Consider the following 26,417-nt stretch of genomic DNA (forward strand, 5'->3'; position numbering starts at 1 on the left):
GATCGATTCCACAACGTTTCTTTAACAATACAATCACATGACCAGCTTTAACATGTAATGAGTTATGTTTTCATTTGTTGCTCTACAGTTCTAGAAGCTTGTGCAGATTTCCATTGTCTAAACGGGGGTACTTGTGGATCAGATGGATGTGAATGTCCTTCAGGATACTCTGGTTATTACTGTGGTAAGTAGGTTGGACTTTCATTGTCTAAACGGGGGTACCTGTGGATCAGACGGATGTGAATGTCCTTCAGGATTCTCTGGTTATTACTGTGGTAAGTAGGTTGGACTTTGGTTTGTCTAAACGGGGGTACTTGTGGATCAGATGGATGTGAATGTCCATCAGGTTACTCTGGTTATTACTGTGGTAAGTAGGTTGGACTTGGACTTTGGTTTGACGAATATACCAAATTCTCGCTTGGTATTCCTTGGTTTTTGAGATAGCACCCATAGTATTTAAAAGAACATGTAAGGCCTAGTTCACACTACACGACTCGACTGCGATTCTATTTTTCAAAATTAGATTACAACTGCACTTTTTATCAACAAAAACAGGTAAAATCTAAAATCCTAATGATTGAAGATCTGATTGGTCATGTGATTCATAAAGTCTAAATGTTAGGGGATTTCAAGCTTCCTTGACAGAGGAAAAGCTAGAGTCGACTCAAAATAAGGAATAGAGCAACGTCGATCTAGCGCTGCTTAGTGGCTGCCGGGCTCACGATCAATTAGGCAAAAAGAATTTCCGTTTCGGTTTAATAAAATTTGGAGTTGACTATAGGCTATTAGGCTATTATTATTATTATTATTAAAAATCGTAGTGACGTCAGACCAATAGTACGGCTGTCTACAATGTGAAGCCGATACGGAATTTACATGTATTCTGACTAGAATTCTTACAGGCATTAAGATTCTGGTTGTTAGTATTCTTACCATTTTTTACAATTTTAACTAAGCAAAACATTCTTTGATCAGATTTCCATGAATAATATTATTGCAATTTCTTCAACCAATTCGACCAATCAGATGGCTAGATTTCTAACGAGAGGTATATAACCATTGATATATCAAGGTACATGTAGGTCACTATTCCTTTCCTTATATACATATCAAAACCATTACAAGTGCTTATCAAATTCAACTCATTTATTTATTTATTCATTTAAATATTTATATATTTATTTATTGATGCATGCTTCATCACTTTATTTAGTGTGAACATAATAGAGAAATTACTATGAATACAATACAGATAAAATAATGGATCATTATGGGACAGCACACAGCATGGTATTATTGTATATCTAAAAAATGACACTTGGCGAATAACAACATTATCAAAAAGATATTACCTTTGTCATTTTGTACCACAGAAGAAGAGGATTGCCCAGACGGACCATGCCTAAATTATGGTTACTGTCGTCCAAATGGAAATAGATGTCGGTGTGTAGATGATTTCTATGGACCTTACTGCGGTAAGTCATTCGTCATGGTAAAGCATGCATTATGAAAGATAAAGTTGAGTTCTGGTCATGCCATTGCATTGTGTAAGAAACGGGCTGGAAGTAACTGACTTTAACTGAGAAAGGATGTCATAATAATAATAGTGAAAATGATAATAATAAATGTCTTGCCGCGGCGGGGCTCGAACCGCGAACTATGTGATCCACATTCGAGTGACGTGTCCACTATACCACGACACCTCTACATACATGTTGATGTTGTAAAACAAATCGTTGTATAATATGTGAGGCTTTCGAATCATCAAAATGATAAGATATTGACTCAATGTCGCTGAAATGCACATTATCAACATCGTCATCGTCATCTTAACCATTATCAAAACCATCATTGTACTCTTAACCAACTTCATCGTCATCATCATAATCATCATCATAATCATCATCGTCATCGTCATCGATCTGAACCATTATCAACACCATCATTGTACTCTTAACCATTATCATCGCCATCATCATAATCATCATCATAATCATCATCATCATCGCCATCATAATCATCATCATCGTCATCATCATAATCATCATCATCATCATCATCGTCATCATCATAATCATCATCATCATCATCATCACCATCATCTTCATCATCATCATCATCATCGTCATCATCGTCGTCAACATCATCATAATCGTATTGTCTACATCACTGCTAATGAATGTTGTCAAACTATTCTACTTCACAGAATACCGCGACCTTTGCCCTGATACGCCCTGTGAGAATGGTGGGATGTGCATAGTTAGTACCCTCGGTGAATACCAATGTCACTGCGCGGATGGATACTCGGGTGAACGTTGTGGTATGTATATTAAAGCCCCACTGTACTACGTAGCTACTTGCTCCCTCTATATAGAAAACAACGTCTAATCGGTGACCATTGCCCCCCCCCCCCATGATCCTCTTTTTCTTATGTTTATTGAGAGCTGAGTTGATGAGATAGCCACCTTTCAGTGACTACCCTGGGTTGTCTAATCCCTCCTAGCCAAACTAGGACAGACGGGCTTTAAACGCACTGTCCTGTATGTAACGCCTCATGGCATACATCTTGATGCTCGTGTCTGTTTTTGTTTACTGAACGCTGCTAAAAAAAATTGAAAAGGAGGCCTCTGGATCCACCAACCCAAGAACGACCGAAGGAGACTGAACTTAACAACCGAACGTGACTGCACGGTCCTGCTCCATATCCACATTAGAGACAGAACTTGTGCAAATGACCCCAAATACGTACCCACAGATATTTAACGCATCAAGACGTCCCAATTTGTGCATTTTCGAATTCTCACTGCCGATGTGATGGAGAGGCTTCATGAATACCTTTTGTATCCCCTCTTGAAAAGAATACTTCCACCGTTTTCACTCATGTATAATATAGAATTTACCGCTGGGGCGTAAATGAATAATGATTAAATAACTTTTATGAACGCATATCGAACAGACGTCTCGATAAGTTTTAAAGTATGGCATAAATGACGGTGAGTGTACCCCACACGTACTGTATAGGGTCTAAACAGCAAAGTCCGTGATTCAAAATATGAATATAGAATCTCGGACATGTCTACGTCTTGAATACTCGTCCTATGGCGTGGCTTCGAGATTTAAACAATCAACGATGACGATATAAAATTATGTATGGTAAATCATGATGACGATGATGATAGTAGTAACAACAGCTCTGTAATAAATGTTATTTGTTGATTATAACTTGATCGTTACAGAGACTGAAGTCTGTCCTGATCAATTCTGCCAGAACAATGGTACATGCGTGCATGTAAATGGAGACAACTATTGCAACTGCCTTGTTGGATGGGAAGGAACAAATTGTGGTAAGTATGATTTTTAAAATCCAATTTTTACTTGAAAGTAAATTTTAAGGTAGAAAGAACTGTTTCTTCTTTCCAAGTTAGGGCTATGATTGCATGTGATAAATTGTCAACTGTAAGTAGGAACAATTAATACAATAAAAATGGTGCTGCCGCTTACATTTCCTAACTACAAACAGATCGAACCAGAAACATATTGAAATAGATAATACATGTGCATATATTTATGCAGATTCATTTTGTATGACATTTATTTTGATTGACGAGTCTTAAAGATATTTGATAGATTGTTTTCAGGACGACGATTCTCTTCTTTTCAACTTATATTGGAAGGAAAGTACAAATACATTTCCATTTAAGTTCAGATCGTTTGTTAGTATTAATTGTAATTAACATATAAAGTAAGCTTTATACTATCTAAGTCCAGCTTAAAATATACAATACAATCATGGTTCTAAGCACCACGTAGAAGAGTAGCTGGTAGAGGAGCAGATTTATTCAGGTTTTATTACACAAATGTCAAATTAATATTATTTGAACGATGAATTAATGATCACCATGATTTTCCTACAGAGATGGCTATTTCGACAGCCTGTGAGAATCTCACACCATGCTTGAACGGCGGTACATGTTACAATGTGGGATCAAATGAATATACCTGCGTCTGCCCAGCGGACTTTACTGACACGAACTGCGGAAGATCAGGTAGGGTACTTCTACTACTACTCATCATGCGCCTCATGATAGTAACACTAGATAGATAGCATAATATGATCATGGCGTGATATGCTGATATGCATTTAACAACAAATACACCAATAATGGTAATAATAAAAATAAAAATAACAATATAATAATGATAACAATGGTACTAATAATGAAAATAATTAAATTCAAAATTTAAGATTCAACATTATTTCATTGGTCCATGCATGCAAACATTACATAGAAATTTTGCTTCCAATGGCTTTTTCTACAGTGAAAATACATATGATAGAAAATACAATACAAAATTCAACAATAGTACGATGTACATTAATATGGATAATTATTTATAATGTGCATGTGCCACTCAATTTTCATATTTCATATAATGATGATGATAGTAAAAGTAATAATAATGATGATGATAACAACAATAATCATAATACTGACAACAAAGGCAAATATGATATTAATAATAATAATAATAATAATAACATCAACAATTATAATTGTAATAATGATACTACATCTGCTGCTCATTTTAACTATCATTATTATGAACAATACTCTTATTAATCTTTTCACTATAAATTGTTGTAGAAGTAGCAATAGTAATTATATTCTTTGAAAAAACACTCAAGAATGTACAATAACTCCCATTTTGGTATGTATTACATGTATGTGACAAAAAATGCAATTTAATTTTGTATCTAAGTGAAGTGATATGATGATTAAAAAATTTCGTATCTTTTGTATTCCTTTGCAGTTGTAAGCGATCCTTGCGTGGTTCTCGTCCCTTGCGACAATAACGGCCTTTGTCTCTATCTGGGAGCATCTTACGACATCGATTTCGTGTGTGTCTGTACAGCAGGATTTACCGGACCATTCTGCAGCGAGGGTAAGATCATTTATCCGCGAATGTAGCCTCTTTGATTTCGAAATGGAATAATCAAACAACAAGCAATAATTATTATCGCTTTTGTAGTTAACTTATGTTTCCTCGCTGTGAGTGCTGTGAATAAATAATAGAAATGATGTACATGAATTCATAGACAGACGTGTAGTATGGGCGGACGTACCTCTCCCAGAGAGCAAGCAAAATGGGGAGGGGAGGGAGGAAAAGAATAACTAATAAAAGGCGTACAAAAGAGAAAAGCAAAAGAAATATGTCACGAGACCCCCCCCCCCCCTCCCCCGAGACCCTAGTAGTAATAACAGTAGTAGTAGTAATAATAGACGAATCATTATTGTTACCATTATTATTGTGCATGCGTGAATAATATTACTATGGTCAGGTCTCTGACCGGAAAGGTCAGTCATTTCATTACCCTTTTCGATGATGGCGTTTTGTCTCTTTTCATGTTTTGTTATCGATGCATATCTTTATGTCTCTACTCTCCCTTCTTCTCCCTATTTCCACTATTATAGAGCTCAATCCCTGTGCGAACTTTGTGTGCTTTAACGGCGGTTCTTGTTTCATAAATGGTTATGTACCTTACTGCTCCTGCTCAGATGGCTGGACGGGGACCTATTGCAATGTTTGTAAGTGATTTTGCAAGAAATACATATTCCCTATTTTAACTTCCTACTAAAATTTAGAAACTGAATGACCGTCAGAATATCTTTATCCATGTCCATGTATGGAATAAACCACTTTGCAATGGTATATGTCTTTATTTACATGAAGCCTCCGAATCACAAATGACTAACGAAAATTGTGTTGTAAGGCCATTTGAGGCTTTATTTCTCATTTCACCTGTTCACGATAAATATTACAGGCTAATATTTCTTTAAATTCTTTATTTTTGTGCATGTTTCCACATGGGTCTCCAATTATTTGTATTTGTTTATAGATATTGTTATAACATAGAATAACATTTAATAGTTGTCATCTTACTTGCGATATTCAATATTAAAACACCAACTCTCTCTCTCTCTCTCTCTCTCTTTCTTTCTCAGCCTCTATGACAACCTCGAATCCATGTGAAACGGTTGACCCATGTTTGAACGGAGGCGTATGTTTGTCTGGGGAAAACGGTCTCTACTGTGTCTGCACAAGCTCATGGACTGGAATATATTGCGGTATTGAAATCTAAATTATTTTCATTTCCCTTTAGCATGCGGGCCCTTTTCATAATTATTCGCTAAATATTTTATGTGGAAGGCTTGTAATAACCTTTTAACCCCTTGACTATTGCATTCTGTCATTGTCAGGTTCCCGTAGCCATGTGGTTAACCTATTTTTTAAAATAAATATTGGTCTGCAGATGTTACAAGTAATTTAAGAATACAAACTTACCTTTCACCAAAAGCGAAGAATATCGGTAATTCCTCCTTTGTTATTTTAATCTTCTTCTTTTTCACAAAATAGTACGTTGAATGATAAGAGAAGAATTGAAAACGTAACACAAGTGCAATGCATCTGGTAAAATGCATAAAGCATATGAGCAAAACTTCATTATGCAGATGTAAACTAACTGAAGCAGGAAATTGTAAGAAGCTGGAGATAGAAGTATATTAGAAGATTAAGAAGTGACTAATACTTTGGGCACTGATCCACTACTCAACGTATGTATGACCTTATATCAACACTTCTTTTGATAGTTCTCTTGTTTATAATTTGCTTTCAGAATCGTCACTGGTTGACTATTGTGTAGTTGAACCATGTCTTAATGATGGTGTATGCATCTCACTTACAACTACTCATACCTGCGTGTGTCGAGTAGGCTGGACGGAAACCTACTGCCGTAAGTACCAAATGAAGATGAATTATATTTAATTAAATATAATAAATTGATAAAAAGCTGATATTCTGAATTTGATATTGATCCAATTACCATTCTTTTTAGGGGGAATTAAAGTTCATTCATAATAATTTGCCTTTGCAGTCTGTTACGGCTGGCTTCCTCCAACCGTATTTCCATGTCCCTTGCTTACACAACAGAAGAAAAAGTTACACAAAGTGGTTATGATCCAGGAACCATTGTCGAATCTTCTTATAAGAACCATTGTAAAACAAAAACAAAACCAACTCGTCCAGAGAACGAGTGTGTATAAAAATCGGCCTATACATCCATCACACAGTCGTCTTCATATTACTTCAGACGTTAACTTGTGAAAGGCATGGCTACTTAAATATTACACACATACAGGCATATATTTGAAATATGCTTTACAAGGAAAGGAAGAAACTAGATTCGCAGAGCAAAGTTGAATGAAATAGAAATCATCTTCTAATTCGTCAATGCATTATGCTGCATCAGTTTATAGAACAAGGATATACACAATGAAAACTTCCTCTCTCGTTTATGCTGATCTACTGTCATCTTATTTTTATGTCTGTTGTAAAATCAAGCTATTAAACCTATCAGGATTTCATTATGGTTATAAGCTTATTGAACATGAAAAGTAACTATAATATTTTCACCCTTCTCCTTTCATAGAAACATCGCTGTCAGTAGCATGTGAAGAACGGACGCCGTGTGAAAATGGAGCCATCTGCCAAAATGAAGGCCTCGATGATTACTCATGCGCGTGTGGAGACGGGTGGAAAGGAACCAACTGTGAAGTTGGTAAGAATTAATTAACTTATTGAATACTAGAATCTCGTTTGTCGTTGTACCTTTGTTTGAAAAACGTATGTATCCATCATTAATTTGTTGTACATTTACTTATACTGTTTTATGTTTTCATAAAAATTGAATAACTGCTTTATTTGAAGAAAAAAAAAGAAAAATTAATCATTTATCAGTCATATTCAACATAAATATATAAAATAGACTTGTTCTTGTATGTTGAATAGCACTTTGTATATTTCGAGGTTTTGAAACCACTTTAAATTGCAATGTCTTGCTGAATATCAGAGGCAATGACAAATCAGGTAACAGAGCCATGATTGGTCAGAGTAAAGAATAAATAAATATTTGAGGCTCTCCTACTCAATGTAGACCCTCCGATAATTCCACACTATATGACTGCTAGCATGAATATCATATATCGATCAAAGTGAACAGATATTCAGTCCAAGATGACAATATTAATCCAAGTTATGACGCATTTGCCATTAAAACACCATTACAATTGTTGCCTATTTTCCCTTTTCCGTAGATGTAAACGAGTGTGTGAACACTGGAATATGTGGACAAGGGGAATGTATAAATACAGATGGATCTTATGAATGCGATTGCTTTGATAACTGGACGGGAGATAACTGTGGTAAGAAGGAATCAAATCAATCTCATTTATTGTATACAGGCTGTATTTACGTTTTAAGTATGGCCTTCGTCCAATGCCATAAGATCATTGCAAGAAAAAGGAACTACCTTAAAGTACTCTTCTTCCCCGATGCCATCTGAACAAACAAAAAAGTCATTTGTAAAATTTGTTTTGTAACTTTGTTCTTTACCTGAGTGAATACATAGATAAATATAAGTCTTGCCAAAATGTTTATAGTAATTGTTTCAAATAACTGCATAAAATGTATAATTAAGTAGCTAATGTAAGAGAATATGTGGGGTGGGGTGATGACATGCAGAAATATATATGATATAGATTATTGATATACTGTTTTCCTTCATAACATTATCTGTATCGCTAATGCTCTCTGATAATGATGATGCTAATATAACCTGACTGCAAAGAAAGCAAATCTGTGCTTACACTCTCAGTTAAGCAACATGTGTGTATTTCATTAGGTCTTAAAGGTTCGAACTTTTGATGAGACACGTGGTTTTAGGACTTGTCAATATTGATAAACTCCAGTTCTGGTAAAAAAAAAGAAAAGAAAATTAATTCTCACAGAATCATAGGAAACTTACACTGAATGTTCAAGATTACAAATAAATGACATGTGCCAAACAATTTTGCAAGAAAATATATACTGGCTGAGTAATGAGCATAGAAAGACAAGGAAATCAAGGTAGTACTAGCCCCGACATCATGTGTGTTGTCCCATATATAGCTTTCTGTGTACAGTGCTTGTTACTTTACCAAGACTCGGCCAAATTTATTATGATTTTGAAGACTCCAGAACCTTGCAGTGCACACCAATACTTGCATGCTACATGATCAACTGTTTCTGATCCATTTCACACCTTTTCTTTCACAATGCAATCGCATGACCAGAACTCAAGTTTATCTTTAAAGTTCTATCAAATTGTGCTTCCTAACGCAGATATGCAGCTGCCTTACTGTACAACAAACCCTTGTCTTAATGGAGGGTCGTGTGTGGATCATGCGAAAGATCTCGATTCCTATACGTGTAACTGCACGACGGGTTGGAATGGTGACCAGTGTCAAACAGGTATGGTATTATTACGTGTCTACGTATACTGCAGGCAAACCTGTTATAGTGACCACCTGTATAGAAAGACCACCTGTCTACAAAGACCACATTTTTGTTTTCCCTCGAAAATGGTTTCTCTTTGAAACATGTACTAAAGGAACCTGTACATAAAGACCATCTGTCTATAAAGACCTCTTTGCTTGTCCTCCTTGGGTGGTCATTATAGACAGGTTACACTGTATATACAATTGTTTTCATTTAGCACAACATCCAGGACAATATCACACAATGCGCTTTACATAAGTTATTGATGATAAACAGACAAACAAAATAAGAAAAATAAATAAACAATTTTAAGTTATTGAAAAGGTATGGATAAGGTTAATCTTAAAATAGTTAATGGAAGTGGAAGTAGGAACAAAAGACGGGAGAGTTACTATAAGAGTTACCCCCCCCCCCCCACCCCCATTTTGAGTTGATGCGTGGCACCAGTAGGAGTATATGATCATCCTACACTAGATAATTGATTGTTATTTCCATGGTGACTGTATATCGAAAAATAAATGAACTTTCAATTATGAAAAGATTATATTCAATTCTTGCTGTTAATGTGTCCCATGACATCAATTTGATTTCATTTGATTTAATATGATCTAGCATACAAGATTTCTTCTCAGTAAACATAAATGAGAATACAATTATTTATTATGTATACTCGTTGTTAGGAAGTATCTAAAGGGGGAGAAAAGGGCGAGAAATACCTCGGAACGTACACAATTTGGTGGTACGAATGGCATTTCAATAATTGCTTTACTATCCCTTGTTTATGGTCAATCAACAGACAGTAAGTTGAATCACACATCGTTGAATCTTTTCTGTAATTGTGGTTTGTGTGATATACTTTTGCCATTATTTACGAAATTAAGATTGATTTCTTGTTCAAAAAGCAACTTCTTTGGACTAACTGTTTTTGGATTGGTCATCGAACAACAACTTAATTTGCTCTTAAATTTAACTCCAGACTTGTATGACAGTTCTGTTGGATAATTTCCTATAAAATTTCAGCCGATACGTCATACTCCTCCTCTTTTTTTATCCCTGTGATTTTCTGTGATTTTCTAAAAAAAAAATTCTGTAAATAATTCAAATGAAACTAAATATACAGTGTAAAATATTTTGCTTTGTATTGTTCTGTTTTTTTTATTAACATAATTTAGATATCAATGAATGCGAAAGGACGTCACCAGTCTGTGGAGACAGTGGGACCTGTATCAATACTGACGGATCATTCTTCTGTGACTGCTTGGAAGGGTTTGGAGGAGACTTATGTGATGTACAAGGTAATGATATTAATAATAGCAGCGGACCCAGAGGTAGGCCGAATCCCCCACCCTCAATTTAGAAAATAGTGTAGCGGGAAATTTGTTTAAATTAACGTTCTAGGAAAAGATTATCTCGACCCTACCTTTTTGAAAATTCTTGAGCCGCCCTAAATATCTTAATATATCAATTTATCATCGCTGGCGTTATGAAAGCAATGGGGAAAACATTGGTGACGGTCTTCTTATTATCAGCGGCATTGGTAATGATTTAAGATACATAATTGATATATATAGTAAATGAATTGATGAATACGTGACTACGTAAATCTCATGGGTCAACATTTTAATGTTGTAGGATGAGAGAGAATGTATTCTCTATTAAGAGATCAATCAATGATATCTTTAATGATAATTGAAAGGATTTAAAACCCTTAAAGAAAACGTAGAGATCACACCTACTATATAATCACCGAGCATTTCAGCGCCACGTATGCAGTATGACGTGTTCTTACCTATCTGTCTTCCAGTTTTATGTGTGTACCCTATCTTATATCGACTCACTTTCTTTCTTTTTTCATTATAGCTGCAAGCTCTGCATTATCTTCTGGTAAGTTGTATTCATGGTTTCTTGTTAACAAACAAAGTCATTGTTAGCAGCGGTATTCCCGTTGTGATGATGTACATGATGTTTCTGTCAAGAAGGCATTCTAGTAGAACAAACAAAACTGTCTAAAATCAAAATATGATTTTGCCTCAACGGTTGCAAGTTGCTACTTCATTAAATTTCTCTTATTCCATTGTTTGAATCTAACTTTGGCTCTATGTGATAAACCTCTTTCTTTGTGTCTTTGCTTTTTTAATAATTACTATTGTTGAAGAGAAAACATGTTCAGTTTAATTTGTGTCATAGTGTAGTGAATCGTTGATATCATAGCAATTGTAGAATGGGATATGGCGCTTGAAAATATCTCTGGATATATTTACAGTATAAAAAATCGATTTGATTATTTTTCTTATGATTTGAGATTTTCATATCATTTATTCCGTTACAGACCAGATCATCATAATTGGAGCCGCCTCAGGAGGCCTTCTGTTAATCGTCATTATCATCGTAATCTGCGCTTGTATTTGTTCAAGGTATATAATTACCCCTCTCTTGTCCCTTGTCAGTATTTATATTGGTTTGTAATTATGAGCTTCTATTTTGAGTTTTGTGCTAATTGAGGCTAGCGGATTCGTGAACGAATATTTACAAAGGACACCTTGATGCCCCTTTTGATTGCCCCAAGGACTTAAGTTTGTAGAATATTGTCCTATTTTGTTCTAAGTGTATTTGTCCAAATATTAAGGTATTATAAAAGTTATAATAATAATGTTCGTAATAACTTGATCATGTCATTTTGTGAGATCACTTAATTCATTGATTGATGGTATATTTGTACATGTACGTGATTTCTTATTATCTTTTTGCGATTTGTATATAGAAATTCAGCTTCAAAGAGAGGGAACGCCCAAGATAATATCGACGGTCTGGGGCAGCCCAGACCACATGGCATAGCACACGAAAATCCCGCGTACGAACCCGATCATACGTCACCGTCCGAACCACCTCCGGAATACGAACCGATGGGCAAATTTCCTTCGCCTTCTTCAACGATTCGGTTATCACCGGATAATGCTTATCAAATCCCGGATGCGGGCATACGAAGCTCTCCGTCGGTTGCAACTAACGGATATCTACGGCCCATGGATGCCGGTGTATCGCCGGGTCCTGAAAAGAAGGAGTTTCCGGGTTATCAGAACTATTTGACACCCAATGCAGATACAGATTCGAGTCACTATCTGCCTATGGACGAGGGGAGGAATAGCGGTCATGCAGAAGGAGATGAATATCATATTTATGAGGCACTACCAGATGATGCTCTGTATGATGAACTAAAAGAATAAGAGACTCATTTATAGAACGAATGACATCAACACAGTCCTGTTCTCGTGATTCGCAGTCTGTTGAAGAGATCAGACTCTGTCTGAAACTTTATAATTTGATGCGAGCAACAGATTGTTGAGAATATGATATTTAGATCCCCCACTCTCTTAAATTGTAAACATCTTATCAGTCACCTGTCTCAAATATATTTTATACTGATGTAATTGTATAACTATTCCATATATTATCTACTTTTTAATGATTATCTAGAATTAGACGCGCGATTTGAAATATTTTATTCTAAAACATTTGCTACTTTTTTATAGTCCTCTCACATCAATTTCCGTTAGTTTCAATGAAGGAAGGTGAAACTTATTTATCTTTTTATTTCATTTTTGTTGTTGTATATATCGTGCAATGGCGACAATTGCCAGTTCAGGTATCAACAGATTATTGTTGAAAGCTGGTCACACCAGCAGTCCATGCAAGGAGAGCCCCAAATAGACCAATCAAATTAGTTCCCTGCTGCTCAGATGAATTTATGTACCACTTATTAAAAACAAAAGTAGCTAAACATTTATATTAAACAAAGTCATGTAATATAAGAAATGTGTGGAGCACACAAGGTAATATGAAAGTGTACACTTTTTATCGGAGAAAGTTAACAGTGCATGACACAAGAGCAAATAGATCTAAAAGCGAACATCACTATGAATATGACGGAAAAAGAAAGAGGACAAAATATACAGTTCCTCAGGTAGACAAAGGAACATACCTTCACTGCTATTATGTACAAATGTGTACAACAGGTGCCACATGCATATTCACCAGTTCTACACATTTTTGCATAAAAGCAGTGAAGGGGTATTTCTTTGTCTACATGAGGAACTGTAGATTTTGTCCTCTTTCTTTGTCCGTAATGTTCATAGTGCATGACCCTACCAGCTCATAAATCACAAGCGCTCCATGCACTTGATTCACCGATATTTAACCAAGACATGCAAGAATGCGTGATTATTTATACTTTTATTTTACAATGACTAGACTGTATGTCCGGAACATTTTATTCGCAAATTGTATAAACTTGTCATGCAATCAAAAGGTATCAGAAAATGACTGTATACATTTACCAATGTGGATTGGGTAGAGGGCTGATTCCTCATCGTAACAACAACAAAAAAGAGAAATAATTTGTATTTTAATTTGTACAGAAATCATTGTTTATAATATGTTATATAATCAATGTTGTAAAGATATTCAGATATAATCCATTCATTACTCATTACTTATTATAATTATTAATTATTATAATTATACAACTTTGCAAACTTTACCAAATCAATGAGACAAAGATGTGAGGAAGTGAAAGTATACATTTCAAAAGAGATTGATAGAGAGAGAGAGAGATGGAGGGAGAGAGAGAGAGAGAGAGAGAAGTTCCTGTTCATGGATTATGTGGAAAAAAATCTCATTTTATTTGTACAACTCGTTTATTGATCTTTTACGATATAACGGTAAACACAATAAATGTCATTCTTAAATGTAAGTATAAACAGGGTTGTTGCATCTTCTTATTTGTTTTACTAATCATTTTTGTTTTTCTAATGGAATAAGAAAGTGTGATGAAAGTCCCTGAGAATATAAAGGTAAAAAAGAGAAGTTTATTAATCATGGTCTAATTCTATTCTGGACTCCACAATAAGTGGAAATTAAATGTTGGTAGATACAATTTTTGGCTGCCGAAAATCTAGCTTTTATCCCCCGAAACGAAGCAGGATCTATTTTTGTGTGCTTGTGTCCTCTCAGTCTAGTGCCTTCACTTGGCAGAGGCAAATCCAGCAAAGGACCCCCCCCCCCCCCAACCCGAGAAGATGAACACAACTTGAAATAGGTAATAAGATTCCAATCAAATACCTCAGTTTTATTTTGTGAAGAAGGCGTTTTATATAAGGCTGCTCCAAATCTTTAAAATATCCCATATTCAGTGATATTTGCAGATTGAAATAGCAACTTTTCAGGATTCATTCCCTATATCATCAATACACCCTACTTGAATTATTTCAGGTTGCATATTTATTTGGTTTAAAAAAAACCCTCATTATGTCATTCCAAGGATAATTTGTTAACCTGGGGATTAACGAAATTGTGTTCCCGTAGTTATGAAAATGGCGTGTTTTTATATATGCATAATGTACGTAATCAATAAACAACTGAAATAATCACACCCTTACCACGTTTTGTGGATTTTCAAGTTTGTGAAAATTGATTCGTCCTGATTAATGTTTCTTTGTAATGTAACATATTGAAGCTATATTAAATGAATTTATCAACGTCCCTAATTTAAAAAGTCCAGCTTTCATTCTTAAGTTACGAAAAAACACAAAAAACGTCAATTTTCATAGGTTATGAATAATTAAGTTCTTAACTATATACAGTATATATTCATACAGTAGTAAAGCTTGACATACATATCGTCATTTAATGTCACTCTCATCGTATTTAAAGCAAGCAATATTATATTTGATAAGTCATTTTAACTAATACTACAATTACGTCATTTTACATACGGCTGTCCGGAATGCATCATCAGCGGATGGTTATTTCTAATCAATATCTATACCTGGTTTGAATACCGTCGTAATGTCATTATGTTTCGTGATTATCATCATGTCGATTTTTTTTCTTCTTCATTCTTTTATCGGGAGAGGAGAGTAAAAACATTCTTCTCTTACACTTGAGACTACAATAATTCAAATGAATAAATGAACGAACACGCAAGCCTTTTGTCATTATCAGGTCACTTTTTATTTCTTTATTCAGGAATGACAAACAAATCATACGATTTCATAAAGCAACTGCTCGAGGAGCATTTGGGCGATGGTCTAATTATTAACACCATCGTCATCCACTGCGCAGAACGACAAGTCCGTTGTGCTGACGTTGGTCTCTTCAAAGAGATCCCACGTAAAGTTCGATAGTTCAGAGACTGTGGTAAAACTCGACATATCGTCATCATCGTCGCTCTAAACGTATTTAAAGCAAGCAATATTATATTTGATAAGTCATTTTAACTAATACTACAATTACGTCATTTTACATACGCCTGTCCGGCATGCATCATCAGCGGATGGTTATTTCTCATCAATATCTATAACTGGTTTGAATACCGTCGTATTGTAATTGTGTTTCGTGATTATCGTTGTGTAGAACTTTAAAAAAAAATTTTTTTTTTATGTTCATTCTCTTATAAGGAGAGGAGAGTAAAAACAATCTTCTCTTACACTTGAGACTACAATGATTCAAAAGAATAAATGAACGAACACACAAGCCTTTTGTCATTCTCAAGTCACTTTTTATTTCTTTATTCAGGAAATCATACGATTTCGTAAAGCAACTGCTCGAGGAGCATTTGGGCGATGGTATAATTATCAACACCGTCGTCATCCACTGCGCAGAACGACAAGTCCATTGTGCTGACGTTGGTCTCTTCGAAGAGATCCCACGTAAAGTTCGATAGTTCAGAGACTGTGGTAAAACTCGACATATCGTCATCATCGTCGCTCTCACCGAATAGCGAAGACCAGTCAGAGATTGAACTCAAGTTGTCGTCATCATCACCGTCATCATCAGACACGGCTGAAGGAACGACCAATTGTGGTTTGGTGTCGATGTTGCAGTACTCTTCAACTTTAGTAATTTCGTAGTTGGATGCTCCACTAACAAGGTGGAACTGCAAGATAAAAGAAGAAAAGAGAGTGAAGAGCTGAATTATGCTTGAGAATGAACCACTTGATTTCCAGTCAAAATAGCAAAGGGAACTCAAAAATCAACTCTAGTCTAGAATCAACACCCCCAAAATGTGCAGTATATTCTGTCTATTAAATACACTACTAGGCGTGGCATTGATTCTTGATACAATTTAAGAAGGGGATTCGACTTTTGTTATTGTTCGAAGCGATTTACTTACCAATGCAATATCATCAACTGTCACTGCGACTGGACGTTCGTCATCAATAGATGCTGTAAACAATAATGAGAATATAGTAATGTCAATCTGTTAGCCGCACATCGCTTTTCGCTCATTCTTTTGTTTTCGTACAAAATCATCGTTTCTTGGTTTTAAAATGACAAGACCTCCATCTCGTTTGAGTGGGTTTATACTTACAAGCTTTCGTTAAACACCGATTCCACCCGCCCCCCCCCCCCCTCCCCCCATTATTTGTTGAGAATACATCTTTATATTTTAGAATGCCATCTATCCCCTCTAACTCATTCTTTTATTTACCTCGAACGCAGCAGCATAATTTTCGAAAACCTTTGGTCACTGTCTTTCTGAATCGACCAAAGAATCGACGCCTTCTCATAGATTGATTTGGCATTGTGAAGCAAGCAAGATGTACAGACATCTGGATGCGAGGGGAGTTCAATAAAGAATGAAGCATTAGCAACACACTTTCTTGAAATGTAAACATACCGGCGCGCAACGCATTATGATGTCACGCGAGTCCAGAGATTGCTTGGTTACTGCGTGCTGATTGGATCAAAGTTTGCGCGGCGCGCCAGTATCATTGTGAAGTCACATCTTTAATGCTAGGACAGTTTACGCATTGACCCATATTAGTGGGGGCGCGGCCCTTTGGACGAGGGAAAGCATTATGTCGTCATATCTAATTAACGCTTGTCAGAATGCGCATCCTTTGGGTGCAGGAGATCATTGTGATGTCACATCTTTTAAAACGCCTGTAAAGATAGCTCTTCGCTCTGTAGGCAATAGCGCCGTTTTTTATTTTTCTAGAGGGGGGGGGGGGGGGGGGGGGGCTGCAGGTGGGACTAATGGGGGTGGGTTTGGACAGTTCATGCTTCTGACTGAAAAAAACTGTTTTTAATGCTGGTAAAGATAAAGCATTTCCAGATGACTAGGGGAGGGGGGGGGGAGGTGTGTTGGCATTGTGGAGATTTGAAATGATAAAGATTATACTACATGCATGTGCGCTCCTTAACTCGCTTAGATATTGCATTCGGATAGAGCAGAATGAGCCGAATAAGTTTCATTTGGTGACCGATTTGGTCTTTAGCAAAGCGCCATCTTATTAGATCATCATGGCTCGATCTGGTAGCCAGGCCCAGTTTGGCCTTCTCACTTCTTTAAAGTGCACTGTAGCAAAGATGGGCCGCAGATCATGTAGTCCCTTTGAAATAAATCAACGTGATCAAGGCACAAAAAATACAACCAGAGCGAAAAATCTTAAAGAGTGCGACGTCCAAACAGTATCTGCTATTTCATAGATTTACAGCAGGCAATATTCTTTTTTATTAAGTCATTTTTAGATAGGCTACAATTACGTCATTTTACATACGCCTGTCCGGCATGCAACATCAGCGGATGGTTATTTCTCATCAATATCTATAACTGGTTTGAATACCGTCGTATTGTCATTGTGTTTCGTGATTATCATCGTGTAGAACTTTTTTTTGTTTTTTTGTTTTGTTCATTCTCTTATCAGGAGAGGAGAGTAAAAACATTCTTCTCTTACACTTGAGACTACAATGATTCAAGAGAATAAATGAACGAACACACAAGCCTTTTGTCATTCTCAAGTCACTTTTTATTTCTTTATTCAGGAAATCATACGATTTCGTAAAGTAACTCCTCGAGGAGCATTTGGGCGATGGTATAATTATCAACACCGTCGTCATCCACTGCGCAGAACGACAAGTCCTTTGTGCTGACGTTGGTCTCTTCGAAGAGATCCCACGTAAAGTTCGATAGTTCAGAGACTGTGGTAAAACTCGACATATCGTCATCATCGTCGCTCTCATCGAATAGCGAAGACCAGTCAGAGATTGAACTCAAGTTGTCGTCATCATCACCGTCATCATCAGACACGGCTGAAGGAACGACCAATTGTGGTTTGGTGTCAATATTGCAATTCTCTTCAACTTTAGTAATTTCGTAGTTGGATGCTCCACTAACAAGGTGGAACTGCAAGATAAAAAAAGGGAAAGAGAGTGAAGAGCTGAATTATGCTTGAGAATGAACCACTTGATTTCCAGTCAAAATAGCAAAGGGAACTCAAAAGTCATCTCTAGTCTAGAATCAACACCTCCCAAAATGTGCAGTTTGTTCTGTCTATTAAATACACTACTAGGCGTGGCATTGATTATTGATACAATTTTAGAAGAGGATTCGACTTTTGTTATTGTTTGAAGCGATTTACTTACCAATGCAATATCATCAACTGTCACTGCGACTGGACGTTCGTCATCAGTAGATGCTGTAAACAATAATGAGAATATAGTAATGTCAATCTGTTAGCCGCACATCGCTTTTCGCTCATTCTTTTGTTTTCGTACAAAATCATCGTTTCTTGGTTTTAAAATGACAAGACCTCCATCTCGTTTAAGTGGGTATATACTTACAAGCTTTCGTTAAACACCGATTCCACCCGCCCCCCCCCCCCCCATTATTTGTTGAGAATACATCTTTATATTTTAGAATGCCATCTATCCCCTCTAACTCATTCTTTTATTTACCTCGAACGCAGCAGCATAATTTTCGAAAACCTTTGGTCACTGTCTTTCTGAATCGACCAAAGAATCGACGCCTTCTCATAGATTGATTTGGCATTGTGAAGCAAGCAAGATGTACAGACATCTGGATGCGAGGGGAGTTCAATAAAGAATGAAGCATTAGCAACACATTTTCTTGAAATGTAAACATACCGGCGCGCAACGCATTATGATGTCACGCGAGTCCAGAGATTGCTTGGTTACTGCGCGCTGATTGGATCAAAGTTTGCGCGGCGCGCCAGTATCATTGTGAAGTCACATCTTTAATGCTTGGACAGTTTACGCATTGACCCATATTAGTGGGGGCGCGGCCCTTTGGACGAGGGAAAGCATTATGTCGTCATATCTAATTAACGCTTGTCAGAATGCGCATCCTTTGGGTGCAGGAGATCATTGTGATGTCACATTTTTTAAAACGCCTGTAAAGATAGCTCTTCGCTCTGTAGGCAATAGCGCCGTTTTTTATTTTTCTAGAGGGGGGGGGGGGCTGCAGGTGGGACTAATGGGGGCGGGTTTGGACAGTTCATGCTTCTGACTGAAAAAAAAAACTGTTTTTAATGCTGGTAAAGATAAAGCATTTCCAGATCACTAGGGGAGGGGGGGGGGGGAGGTGTGTTGGCATTGTGGAGATTTGAAATGATAAAGATTACAACATGCATGTGCGCTCCTTAACTCGCTTAGATATTGCATTCGGATAGAGCAGAATGAGCCGAATAAGTTTCATTTGGTGACCGATTTGGTCTTTAGCAAAGCGCCATCTTATTAGATCATCATGGCTCGATCTGGTAGCCAGGCCCAGTTTGGCCTTCTCACTTCTTTAAAGTGCACTGTAGCAAAGATGGGCCGCAGATCATGTAGTCCCTTTGAAATAAATCAACGTGATCAAGGCACAAAAAATACAACCAGAGCGAAAAATCTTAAAGAGTGCGACGTCCAAACAGTATCTGCTATTTCATAGATTTACAGCAGGCAATATTCGTTTTTATTAAGTCATTTTAGATAGGCTACAATTACGTCATTTTACATACGCCTGTCCGGCATGCAACATCAGCGGATGGTTATTTCCCATCAATATCTATAACTGGTTTGAATACCGTCGTATTGTCATTGTGTTTCGTGATTACCATCGTGTAGAACTTTTTTTTTGTTTTTTTTTTTTTTTTCATTCTCTTATCAGGAGAGGAGAGTAAAAACATTCTTCTCTTACACTTGAGACTACAAAAATTCAAGAGAATAAATGAACGAACACACAAGCCTTTTGTCATTCTCAAGTCACTTTTTATTTCTTTATTCAGGAAATCATACGATTTCGTAAAGCAACTGCTCGAGGAGCATTTGGGCGATGGTATAATTATCAACACCGTCGTCATCCACTGCGCAGAACGACAAGTCCTTTGTGCTGACGTTGGTCTCTTCGAAGAGATCCCACGTAAAGTTCGATAGTTCAGAGACTGTGGTAAAACTCGACATATCGTCATCATCGTCGCTCTCATCGAATAGCGAAGACCAGTCAGAGATTGAACTCAAGTTGTCGTCATCATCACCGTCATCATCAGACACGGCTGAAGGAACGACCAATTGTGGTTTGGTGTCAATATTGCAATTCTCTTCAACTTTAGTAATTTCGTAGTTGGATGCTCCACTAACAAGGTGGAACTGCAAGATAAAAAAAGGGAAAGAGAGTGAAGAGCTGAATTATGCTTGAGAATGAACCACTTGATTTCCAGTCAAAATAGCAAAGGGAACTCAAAAGTCATCTCTAGTCTAGAATCAACACCCCCAAAATGTGCAGTTTGTTCTGTCTATTAAATACACTACTAGGCGTGGCATTGATTATTGATACAATTTTAGAAGAGGATTCGACTTTTGTTATTGTTTGAAGCGATTTACTTACCAATGCAATATCATCAACTGTCACTGCGACTGGACGTTCGTCATCAATAGATGCTGTAAACAATAATGAGAATATAGTAATGTCAATCTGTTAGCCGCACATCGCTTTTCGCTCATTCTTTTGTTTTCGTACAAAATCATCGTTTCTTGGTTTTAAAATGACAAGACCTCCATCTCGTTTGAGTGGGTATATACTTACAAGCTTTCGTTAAACACCGATTCCACCCGCCCCCCCCCCCCCCCCCCATTATTTGTTGAGAATACATCTTTATATTTTAGAATGCCATCTATCCCCTCTAACTCATTCTTTTATTTACCTCGAACGCAGCAGCATAATTTTCGAAAACCTTTGGTCACTGTCTTTCTGAATCGACCAAAGAATCGACGCCTTCTCATAGATTGATTTGGCATTGTGAAGCAAGCAAGATGTAACAGACATCTGGATGCGAGGGGAGTTCAATAAAGAATGAAGCATTAGCAACACATTTTCTTGAAATGTAAACATACCGGCGCGCAACGCATTATGATGTCACGCGAGTCCAGAGATTGCTTGGTTACTGCGCGCTGATTGGATCAAAGTTTGCGCGGCGCGCCAGTATCATTGTGAAGTCACATCTTTAATGCTTGGACAGTTTACGCATTGACCCATATTAGTGGGGGCGCGGCCCTTTGGACGAGGGAAAGCATTATGTCGTCATATCTAATTAACGCTTGTCAGAATGCGCATCCTTTGGGTGCAGGAGATCATTGTGATGTCACATTTTTTAAAACGCCTGTAAAGATAGCTCTTCGCTCTGTAGGCAATAGCGCCGTTTTTTTTTTTTCTAGAGGGGGGGGGGGGCTGCAGGTGGGACTAATGGGGCGGGTTTGGACAGTTCATGCTTCTGACTGAAAAAAAAACTGTTTTTAATGCTGGTAAAGATAAAGCATTTCCAGATCACTAGGGGAGGGGGGGAGGTGTGTTGGCATTGTGGAGATTTGAAATGATAAAGATTACAACATGCATGTGCGCTCCTTAACTCGCTTAGATATTGCATTCGGATAGAGCAGAATGAGCCGAATAAGTTTCATTTGGTGACCGATTTGGTCTTTAGCAAAGCGCCATCTTATTAGATCATCATGGCTCGATCTGGTAGCCAGGCCCAGTTTGGCCTTCTCACTTCTTTAAAGTGCACTGTAGCAAAGATGGGCCGCAGATCATGTAGTCCCTTTGAAATAAATCAACGTGATCAAGGCACAAAAAATACAACCAGAGCGAAAAATCTTAAAGAGTGCGACGTCCAAACAGTATCTGCTATTTCATAGATTTACAGCAGGCAATATTCTTTTTATTAAGTCATTTTTAGATAGGCTACAATTACGTCATTTTACATACGCCTGTCCGGCATGCATCATCAGCGGATGGTTATTTCTCATCAATATCTATAACTGGTTTGAATACCGTCGTATTGTCATTGTGTTTCGTGATTATCATCGTGTAGAACTTTTTTTTGTTTTTTTGTTTTTCATTCTCTTATCAGGAGAGGAGAGTAAAAACATTCTTCTCTTACACTTGAGACTACAAAAATTCAAGAGAATAAATGAACGAACACACAAGCCTTTTGTCATTCTCAAGTCACTTTTTATTTCTTTATTCAGGAAATCATACGATTTCGTAAAGCAACTGCTCGAGGAGCATTTGGGCGATGGTATAATTATCAACACCGTCGTCATCCACTGCGCAGAACGACAAGTCCATTGTGCTGACGTTGGTCTCTTCGAAGAGATCCCACGTAAAGTTCGATAGTTCAGAGACTGTGGTAAAACTCGACATATCGTCATCATCGTCGCTCTCATCGAATAGCGAAGACCAGTCAGAGATTGAACTCAAGTTGTCGTCATCATCACCGTCATCATCAGACACGGCTGAAGGAACGACCAATTGTGGTTTGGTGTCAATGTTGCAATTCTCTTCAACTTTAGTAATTTCGTAGTTGGATGCTCCACTAACAAGGTGGAACTGCAAGATAAAAAAAGGGAAAGAGAGTGAAGAGCTGAATTATGCTTGAGAATGAACCACTTGATTTCCAGTCAAAAATAGCAAAGGGAACTCAAAAGTCATCTCTAGTCTAGAATCAACACCCCCAAAATGTGCAGTTTGTTCTGTCTATTAAATACACTACTAGGCGTGGCATTGATTATTGATACAATTTTAGAAGAGGATTCGACTTTTGTTATTGTTTGAAGCGATTTACTTACCAATGCAATATCATCAACTGTCACTGCGACTGGACGTTCGTCATCAGTAGATGCTGTAAACAATAATGAGAATATAGTAATGTCAATCTGTTAGCCGCACATCGCTTTTCGCTCATTCTTTTGTTTTCGTACAAAATCATCGTTTCTTGGTTTTAAAATGACAAGACCTCCATCTCGTTTGAGTGGGTATATACTTACAAGCTTTCGTTAAACACCGATTCCACCCGCCCCCCCCCCCCCCCCCCATTATTTGTTGAGAATACATCTTTATATTTTAGAATGCCATCTATCCCCTCTAACTCATTCTTTTATTTACCTCGAACGCAGCAGCATAATTTTCGAAAACCTTTGGTCACTGTCTTTCTGAATCGACCAAAGAATCGACGCCTTCTCATAGATTGATTTGGCATTGTGAAGCAAGCAAGATGTACAGACATCTGGATGCGAGGGGAGTTCAATAAAGAATGAAGCATTAGCAACACATTTTCTTGAAATGTAAACATACCGGCGCGCAACGCATTATGATGTCACGCGAGTCCAGAGATTGCTTGGTTACTGCGCGCTGATTGGATCAAAGTTTGCGCGGCGCGCCAGTATCATTGTGAAGTCACATCTTTAATGCTTGGACAGTTTACGCATTGACCCATATTAGTGGGGGCGCGGCCCTTTGGACGAGGGAAAGCATTATGTCGTCATATCTAATTAACGCTTGTCAGAATGCGCAGCCTTTGGGTGCAGGAGATCATTGTGATGTCACATTTTTAAAACGCCTGTAAAGATAGCTCTTCGCTCTGTAGGCAATAGCGCCGTTTTTTATTTTTCTAGAGGGGGGGGGGGGGGGGCTGCAGGTGGGACTAATGGGGCGGGTTTGGACAGTTCATGCTTCTGACTGAAAAAAAAACTGTTTTTAATGCTGGTAAAGATAAAGCATTTCCAGATCACTAGGGGAGGGGGGGAGGTGTGTTGGCATTGTGGAGATTTGAAATGATAAAGATTACAACATGCATGTGCGCTCCTTAACTCGCTTAGATATTGCATTCGGATAGAGCAGAATGAGCCGAATAAGTTTCATTTGGTGACCGATTTGGTCTTTAGCAAAGCGCCATCTTATTAGATCATCATGGCTTGATCTGGTAGCCAGGCCCAGTTTGGCCTTCTCACTTCTTTAAAGTGCACTGTAGCAAAGATGGGCCGCAGATCATGTAGTCCCTTTGAAATAAATCAACGTGATCAAGGCACAAAAAATACAACCAGAGCGAAAAATCTTAAAGAGTGCGACGTCCAAACAGTATCTGCTATTTCATAGATTTACAGCAGGCAATATTCGTTTTTATTAAGTCATTTTTAGATAGGCTACAATTACGTCATTTTACATACGCCTGTCCGGCATGCAACATCAGCGGATGGTTATTTCCCATCAATATCTATAACTGGTTTGAATACCGTCGTATTGTCATTGTGTTTCGTGATTACCATCGTGTAGAACTTTTTTTTTGTTTTTTTGTTTTTCATTCTCTTATCAGGAGAGGAGAGTAAAAACATTCTTCTCTTACACTTGAGACTACAAAAATTCAAGAGAATAAATGAACGAACACACAAGCCTTTTGTCATTCTCAAGTCACTTTTTATTTCTTTATTCAGGAAATCATACGATTTCGTAAAGCAACTGCTCGAGGAGCATTTGGGCGATGGTATAATTATCAACACCGTCGTCATCCACTGCGCAGAACGACAAGTCCATTGTGCTGACGTTGGTCTCTTCGAAGAGATCCCACGTAAAGTTCGATAGTTCAGAGACTGTGGTAAAACTCGACATATCGTCATCATCGTCGCTCTCATCGAATAGCGAAGACCAGTCAGAGATTGAACTCAAGTTGTCGTCATCATCACCGTCATCATCAGACACGGCTGAAGGAACGACCAATTGTGGTTTGGTGTCAATATTGCAATTCTCTTCAACTTTAGTAATTTCGTAGTTGGATGCTCCACTAACAAGGTGGAACTGCAAGATAAAAAAAGGGAAAGAGAGTGAAGAGCTGAATTATGCTTGAGAATGAACCACTTGATTTCCAGTCAAAATAGCAAAGGGAACTCAAAAGTCATCTCTAGTCTAGAATCAACACCCCCAAAATGTGCAGTTTGTTCTGTCTATTAAATACACTACTAGGCGTGGCATTGATTATTGATACAATTTTAGAAGAGGATTCGACTTTTGTTATTGTTTGAAGCGATTTACTTACCAATGCAATATCATCAACTGTCACTGCGACTGGACGTTCGTCATCAATAGATGCTGTAAACAATAATGAGAATATAGTAATGTCAATCTGTTAGCCGCACATCGCTTTTCGCTCATTCTTTTGTTTTCGTACAAAATCATCGTTTCTTGGTTTTAAAATGACAAGACCTCCATCTCGTTTGAGTGGGTATATACTTACAAGCTTTCGTTAAACACCGATTCCACCCGCCCCCCCCCCCCCCCATTATTTGTTGAGAATACATCTTTATATTTTAGAATGCCATCTATCCCCTCTAACTCATTCTTTTATTTACCTCGAACGCAGCAGCATAATTTTCGAAAACCTTTGGTCACTGTCTTTCTGAATCGACCAAAGAATCGACGCCTTCTCATAGATTGATTTGGCATTGTGAAGCAAGCAAGATGTACAGACATCTGGATGCGAGGGGAGTTCAATAAAGAATGAAGCATTAGCAACACATTTTCTTGAAATGTAAACATACCGGCGCGCAACGCATTATGATGTCACGCGAGTCCAGAGATTGCTTGGTTACTGCGCGCTGATTGGATCAAAGTTTGCGCGGCGCGCCAGTATCATTGTGAAGTCACATCTTTAATGCTTGGACAGTTTACGCATTGACCCATATTAGTGGGGGCGCGGCCCTTTGGACGAGGGAAAGCATTATGTCGTCATATCTAATTAACGCTTGTCAGAATGCGCATCCTTTGGGTGCAGGAGATCATTGTGATGTCACATTTTTTAAAACGCCTGTAAAGATAGCTCTTCGCTCTGTAGGCAATAGCGCCGTTTTTTATTTTTCTAGAGGGGGGGGGGGGCTGCAGGTGGGACTAATGGGGGCGGGTTTGGACAGTTCATGCTTCTGACTGAAAAAAAAAC

At 37.6% G+C, this 26,417-nt stretch overlaps 2 protein-coding genes across 6 annotated transcripts in view; one reads left to right on the plus strand and one right to left on the minus strand.

The window, feature by feature from the left end:
- The window catches only part of LOC763846 (fibropellin-1), a 17,027-nt gene extending 4,021 nt beyond the window's left edge, over positions 1 to 13,006 (plus strand). For 2 of the 5 annotated variants that reach the window (XM_030992052.1, XM_030992054.1), the window contains 17 exons: positions 89 to 108; positions 200 to 275; positions 1,374 to 1,475; positions 2,207 to 2,320; positions 3,237 to 3,344; positions 3,915 to 4,046; positions 4,813 to 4,944; positions 5,475 to 5,588; positions 6,006 to 6,128; positions 6,677 to 6,793; positions 7,490 to 7,618; positions 8,154 to 8,261; positions 9,220 to 9,348; positions 10,548 to 10,670; positions 11,236 to 11,259; positions 11,705 to 11,789; positions 12,137 to 13,006. In XM_030992052.1, coding sequence (XP_030847912.1) covers positions 89 to 108; positions 200 to 275; positions 1,374 to 1,475; positions 2,207 to 2,320; positions 3,237 to 3,344; positions 3,915 to 4,046; positions 4,813 to 4,944; positions 5,475 to 5,588; positions 6,006 to 6,128; positions 6,677 to 6,793; positions 7,490 to 7,618; positions 8,154 to 8,261; positions 9,220 to 9,348; positions 10,548 to 10,670; positions 11,236 to 11,259; positions 11,705 to 11,789; positions 12,137 to 12,599 — 2,099 coding nt within the window. In that variant the 3' untranslated portion in view covers positions 12,600 to 13,006. Of the gene's footprint in view, positions 1 to 88; positions 276 to 1,373; positions 1,476 to 2,206; positions 2,321 to 3,236; positions 3,345 to 3,914; positions 4,047 to 4,812; positions 4,945 to 5,474; positions 5,589 to 6,005; positions 6,129 to 6,676; positions 6,794 to 7,489; positions 7,619 to 8,153; positions 8,262 to 9,219; positions 9,349 to 10,547; positions 10,671 to 11,235; positions 11,260 to 11,704; positions 11,790 to 12,136 lie in introns of all 5 variants that reach the window. The other 3 variants (XM_030992051.1, XM_030992053.1, XM_030992055.1) reach the window with 2 other exon arrangements.
- A 9,635-nt stretch (positions 13,007 to 22,641) lies between these two features.
- Positions 22,642 to 26,164, minus strand: LOC105445179. The gene is made up of 5 exons (XM_030991162.1): positions 26,161 to 26,164; positions 25,521 to 25,573; positions 24,932 to 25,282; positions 23,281 to 23,367; positions 22,642 to 23,041 (listed from the first exon to the last, which is right to left on the minus strand). The coding sequence occupies exons 1-5, from the start codon at positions 26,162 to 26,164 to the stop codon at positions 22,685 to 22,687; spliced, it is 852 nt and encodes a 283-aa protein (XP_030847022.1). The 3' UTR covers positions 22,642 to 22,684.
- Positions 26,165 to 26,417: the final 253 nt, after the last annotated feature.

Source organism: Strongylocentrotus purpuratus, unplaced genomic scaffold (genome assembly GCF_000002235.5).
Source record: "Strongylocentrotus purpuratus isolate Spur 01 unplaced genomic scaffold, Spur_5.0 spur5_scaffold_2, whole genome shotgun sequence".
Lineage (NCBI taxonomy): Eukaryota > Metazoa > Echinodermata > Echinoidea > Camarodonta > Strongylocentrotidae > Strongylocentrotus > Strongylocentrotus purpuratus.

What these genes read in the sequence shown, in the direction of transcription:
- LOC105445179 (XM_030991162.1), bottom strand. An exon ending in CAGTTGATGATATTGCATTG is followed by an intron (nt 25,283 to 25,520) that starts GTAAGTAAATCG and finishes TTTATCTTGCAG; the next exon opens with TTCCACCTTGTTAGTGGAGC. An exon ending in AGCAGTTGCTTTACGAAATC is followed by an intron (nt 23,368 to 24,931) that starts GTATGATTTCCT and finishes TGCGGCTAACAG; the next exon opens with ATTGACATTACTATATTCTC.